Raw genomic sequence first — 5,346 nt, forward strand, 5'->3', positions numbered from 1 at the left:
TCGTCATCGTCGTCATCATCCTTGTGCTTCTTGTGGCCGTGCTTCTCGTTGGCCTTGGGCGTGAGCGAAAACGAGTTGGCGTAACCCACGACGCTCTTGACGTGCTTGCCTTTCTTGTTGGTGTAGCGCTGCGTCCAGCCGCCGCCGACAACACCCGAGACGACGAGGTCCCCGTCCCGTGCGCAGCGGCGAATGGCCTTGTGGAGGTCGTCGACGACCTTGTCGGCGTGCTTGGGCACATGGAAGGTCTCCATCTTGCCCTTGAAGCGCTTGCCGGCGTACAGCACACCAGAGAGCTCAATGTCATCGCCGACGACGACCGCGGCCTTGGCGCCACCCACGTACTTGTCGCCGTGGCGACCGCGCGGCGCGTAAAAGCCGCTGCCGCCGCTGATCGCGTGCACGAGACGTTCCTTGCCGCAGTGGACGCTGAATTCGGCATGGGACCCGCCGTCGAGCGACTCAAAGTCGCGCTGCGCAACGCAGTCGTCTTCGGGGCGCCACTCGAGCGGCGTCGCCTGCTTGAGGCTCAACGCCGCCGACGCCGGCGCGTCGACAAAGCTCTCGAGCACATGGAATGCCTTGTGCGCCGAGAGGTCGCCACACGACTCGCTCCACTCGCGGCCGTCCGTGCGAACCGCAAAGGACGCGTCCGTCTCGATCTTGTCGTCCGCAACGCGCGAGACCCACGCCGCCACGTCGGCGACGAACGCGTCCGTGTCCTTGTGCAGCAGCTTGACGTACTTGTCCATGGACGTCGGCGCCGTCCACTTGGCGTCACCGACCGTCAAGTGGTCCGCCGCCGTCTGCGCCGCGAGCGCCGTCATGACCAACGACCCGACAGCCTTCATGTTGAGATGTGTGCTGTGCTGGAAGAAAGCAAAAATGGTCGCAGAAATCGGAATCGAGCTTGCCCTTTGTATGCCCTTTGCCGATCGCGGACGGTGCCAGGTCATCGCTCCTGACCGAATGTCGCATGTCGCAGATGGTGCTTGTCATTCCCTTAACAAGTACACACCGTTCGCAACATGCAGCAACTGTGAAAAGACCACAGGTTCTAGCAACACTCACGCGCAAGAAGGTATCGATACTATCAAGGGTAGATTTGTTTCCATTGCTATTATCTCTTTTGACGATCTGCAGCTATAACGTTACCAAAGCGCGTCCGAACAGTACTGCAAAAAGTCATTTTGATGGATCGAGTGCGATCAAGTGATATCGAGAGTAGGTGAACCAGCGAGACCAGCGAGACTGCAGCGAGACTTCTTTAATCAACTCGATCCCCAAGGCTTGATGCGCTGCATTTGCAAGGCGAATGGACGCGGGCGGTGCAAATTAGAAAGAGGCGCGACTGGACGACGTACTGAATAGGCGAATTACATGGGTGGATTGTCGAGAACCGCATGCGAGGAAACGTCCGGTTGGTGCGAAGCAGCCAGAATTCAGCCTGAGCCCAGCACGCAAGCCCAAGCAAGCTGATCGGCGGCCACACTAAACAGCAATTGTACCAGGTAGAGAGGCGCCACGACGCTGCGATTGGTGGAGAGCATGGATGCCAAAAACATTGCTGGCCGTCGCTCAACCCGCAGTTGCTTTGAGTATTTCCAGCAGTGCGTGCGAGTGCAGTCCTTCGAGCACTAGTATGGGGAAAGGCTCGCGCGTGGTCAAGGAGTAGCTCCTTCACGTCAACCCACCCAAGGTCGGTGTGCGCGCCGGACGTATCTGGTTCCGCTTCAGATTCCAACGCGCATCAGCCGTGCGCGCATGGTATTGGCCGTAAATCGAGCACACGAATCCATGGGATTGGTCACTCGAAAAATGCGAGCACCAATGGCATCGTGCGGCTTGGGACGACCGCCGACAGGAGCATGGCTTGCCGCTTTGACGTCGACGGCAACTACATTGGCGCGCCGCCACCGACGCCGGCGCCAGGGACGCTACCGTCGGTCGAAGACCTTCTGTGTACACCGTCGTACTGCATCGCCAAGTACGCGCGCCTCGTGCACGAAGCGCGGGTGCTTCTCGCGGTCGCGGACGCCGGCACGGCGCTGGACGTGCTCTTTGGATACACCACGGAGCAGGTCGCCGACTACAAGCGCTGCTACGCATTAGCACAGGCCGCGAAAGGACGCATTGCCGACACGTTTTGTGTGCCCGAGTACGTCATGCGGGTGACGGCCATCGACAAAGTCGAGGCGAACCTGCGATTGCTGGATGCGCGGGTCCGCGCCGAGCTCGCAACGCTCGACGCGCTGCGCGAGAAGCTGCAGGCACTCGCCGATATGAACCACAACGTCGCGCAGCAACTCGAGATTGCGGGTGCGCACAGCCTTGCAGACGCCAAGGGCCACTTGTACGACTCTACGCGCCGACACTTCGGTTCAAAATGACATGTAGGGCGACGATCGAGACCATTCTCTTGGAGCGCGTCGAGATGTTGGTGAATGGCAAGATCCCGCTCGTGCACTTCTTTGGAGATGCGTGCTGGCCAGCGTACGCCACGGGTCTCGCGTAGGCTCTACGCTACTCCTTGTCCAAGCTCCTCAAGGTTCTGTAGGCCACGTTCGACCCAAGAGAGCCAAATGCACGAGAGCAGCGACGTAGCAGAGACAGAGTTCCACACCAAGGCGCCCGACCACCTCCCGTCGTCGTCTCTGTCATCGATCTCGAGCATGACGCCAAACGCTCCGCACGACGAAGACACTAGCAGCGGCTCGATGACGGTCATGTCCGCCTCGGAAAGCCTGTAGTGAATATTCATTCCCACACAAAAGAACTCGCAGTTAAGATCGGTGGGGGATATCGTGCTTCTTTCCTTGGTGGGCTTGCATGTACAGCAGCATACTGCGTCGCTCTTCGGCCTACACGAGATAATTTGACGTTTGAAAATATGACGAAAAATAACGAAAAATCAAAGAAAAGGGACCTTTTTGGCGTCTTGAAGCTTCCACAAATCGGTCTACATCACTTTGTCAGGATCCAAAGGCAAGAGCAGCCGAGCACCTTGTGTGCCGAACACGACGCCATGAGCGACGAGAGTTGCTCCTGGAGCTCCCAGCAGTGGCGCTGCCACGTTTCCGTGTCGCTGATTTGCCTACCGAATACCATCATGTTGTTGGACTATTGCATGAGGACGGGAGGTGTACGCTTCGAGCAGAGCGCGCATTTCGACAACCGCATCTTGGCTGCCCACCATCTCTGCCTTGGAAACGACGTTGGCATGGACAAATGCATGGTCTACACTCAAAATGACCCTGGTTGCGTCATGGATTGCCACCTACGCTCGGACTGCAGATGTTGGAGCTCGTCCTGGACGCGCTGGTGCGTGTTGTGGGCGACGCTGACCTCTTCGCGGTACTGGACGGCCTGGGCCGTCGCAGCCACCAAATTGTCGCGAAGCCGCGCGATTGTGCGCTACATCGTTCTCCAGTCATGGCGGGTTGATGCATGACATGCATAGTACATACAGTCTTCTCGTCGTGCTCGGCGCGGAGCCGGGCTCGGCTTTCCATCGCCGCCTAAGCGAGGTCGTATTCTAACCATCGTGTATCAAGTTGATAATGTGTACTTTCAAATTGCCTTCCAAGTCGGCGACCATGGACAGCAAGGATACCGCGGTGCTGTCCAGCGTCTTGGAGCGGCCTATTCCCGCTGCAGAAAACGATCAACTTGATGTTTTCCGCACCAATGTAAATCTGAACACGTTCCAGATCGAGCTCGAGGCTGTTGACACCAAGCGCGTCGTAGAGTTGCATGAGACCTTCGGGTGTGAGTCCCACGGCAACGACCGACGTCTCGCCGCCGCTGGACGGACATGGCCGCGTGTCGAGGCTGTAGCGTGCGACGACCTCCGCAAAAGAGCTCTCCGTGTACAGCGATGTATGGCCCAACGCCATCTAAGCATGCTTTCTCAATCTCAAACGTTCTTCTCCATCTCAAAAGCATGGACGACCTTGAGCGCGTTCATTTCATCGAGGTTGAGCAGTTCGTCGCCGTCCAGATCAAAGCGGTGAACGAGGGCCTTGACGCCGGCCACCGCCCAGTCGACTCGCTGCGGCGTGCGCTCAATCGCATAGTGCTGCATGGCGTGTGCGTGAATACGCTTGAGCTCGCTCTGGAGCAGCGCCACCAGCTGCGCTTGTTCGTCCTACGCCAGGTACACGGTCGATCCTGGTTGGACGCAGTCGAAATGCGTACCTTGGCCATGGTCATGGCGCTCAAAGCGCTCTCTTGGGACGCGACGAGGACCTCGAGGTGCTGGTTGCGCGATAGCACACGTCGGTGCTCGTCACTGAGCTCCTGCGATTGGCTTGAAAGTCTACAGATTGCGCGAGCAACGACAGTGACGCACCTCGAGCGAAGTGAAGTTGCGGCACCCTTTCTACATACCAAAGACTAGAGTAAGAGACGATTCAGTTAGGACACAAACGTTCAACCCAGCAAAACGCCGTGAGGTCCTTGGAGCCGCACTCGCGACAGCCAAAGGACGGCGGTGGCTTGTACGGTGAGGCGCTGACCGGGACCAAGGTCGACTGTCTACGAGTGCTATATTGTCCAGCAAAACATATGCCCGTTTTCATTGTACAAGAGCCGAATGTCGTCTTGGGTCGTTGCCCAGCGTGTCTCGTTGTCGCTCTCGTGGCTCGACTCGCACCTACGCACCATGAGTCTTTTCTTCTGTGCAAGGCGGCAACAGGGACGACGACGGCGGCGGACTCCTATCACATTGCACCGTCTTGGTCGGCGATGACCGCAGAGACGGTGACGGCGGCGGTTTGAGCTGGAAACACCTACATCATTCGTGGGCTCCTGACCTCGTTAAGTAATCGACTTGGTTTGAAGCTGCAGAAACGAACGCTCCGAGATATTGCGCCGTGTCGGCGAGGGCGGGCGGAGACTCTGCAACGAGTTCCTACGCGACGAGGTGAGCTTTAGAGCGCGACGCTTCAAGTCTCACCGAGGCAGTCGTGTCGATGTCGTGCTACTTGCATCCGAGGTGAGCACGTGCAGCTTTTTGCTACAAATGCGTCATCATAAACACAACCCTTCAAAGTAGGGGTTAGGGTACGCGTTGCGCTTGAATTTGGGCACGGGCGGCTTGCGCGCGGGGCTGCCTTGGGTGCTAGTCGTCGAGCTACGTCGCAGCAGGTCGCTGCTGTGCGCCGGCATCGGATCTCGCTCACGTGTTTGCAAGTTTCACTGTCATGTAACTCCCACTAGACTCACATGCACTTTAGCGCCGTACTTATCGATCTTGTTAGCCAATTCGGTCCCATTCCGGCGTTGGCGGTAGCCTGCTCCTCCGCGTCGCGCCCGCTACGATGCTACTTCTTGTTGCCGTCGATC

The 5,346-nt window shown here is 58.1% G+C and overlaps 3 protein-coding genes across 3 annotated transcripts in view; 1 reads left to right on the plus strand and 2 right to left on the minus strand.

The window, feature by feature from the left end:
• SDRG_07885 (hypothetical protein) overlaps positions 1 to 851 on the minus strand; it is a gene marked incomplete at its 5' end in the record, with an annotated part of 2,210 nt that extends 1,359 nt beyond the window's left edge. The window contains one exon of the mRNA XM_008613744.1: positions 93 to 851. Coding sequence (XP_008611966.1) covers positions 93 to 851 — 759 coding nt within the window. The remainder of the gene's footprint in view (positions 1 to 92) is intronic.
• Positions 852 to 1,868: 1,017 nt separating this feature from the next.
• On the plus strand, positions 1,869 to 2,750 carry SDRG_07886 (hypothetical protein; the record flags this gene model as incomplete). Its single annotated transcript, XM_008613745.1, has 3 exons — positions 1,869 to 2,353; positions 2,398 to 2,511; positions 2,558 to 2,750. The coding sequence occupies 3 exons, from the start codon at positions 1,869 to 1,871 to the stop codon at positions 2,748 to 2,750; spliced, it is 792 nt and encodes a 263-aa protein (XP_008611967.1).
• A 33-nt stretch (positions 2,751 to 2,783) lies between these two features.
• Positions 2,784 to 5,169, minus strand: SDRG_07887 (hypothetical protein; the record flags this gene model as incomplete). Its single annotated transcript, XM_008613746.1, has 17 exons — positions 2,784 to 2,861; positions 2,927 to 2,959; positions 3,004 to 3,094; positions 3,147 to 3,237; positions 3,282 to 3,414; positions 3,468 to 3,518; positions 3,569 to 3,642; positions 3,686 to 3,896; positions 3,953 to 4,147; positions 4,198 to 4,299; positions 4,352 to 4,381; positions 4,437 to 4,536; positions 4,586 to 4,654; positions 4,695 to 4,790; positions 4,832 to 4,912; positions 4,958 to 5,017; positions 5,069 to 5,169. 17 exons carry the CDS (start codon positions 5,167 to 5,169, stop codon positions 2,784 to 2,786), a joined length of 1,596 nt encoding a protein of 531 aa, XP_008611968.1.
• Positions 5,170 to 5,346: the final 177 nt, after the last annotated feature.

This window comes from Saprolegnia diclina (assembly GCF_000281045.1).
Source record: "Saprolegnia diclina VS20 unplaced genomic scaffold supercont1.23, whole genome shotgun sequence".
Taxonomy (NCBI): domain Eukaryota; phylum Oomycota; class Saprolegniomycetes; order Saprolegniales; family Saprolegniaceae; genus Saprolegnia; species Saprolegnia diclina.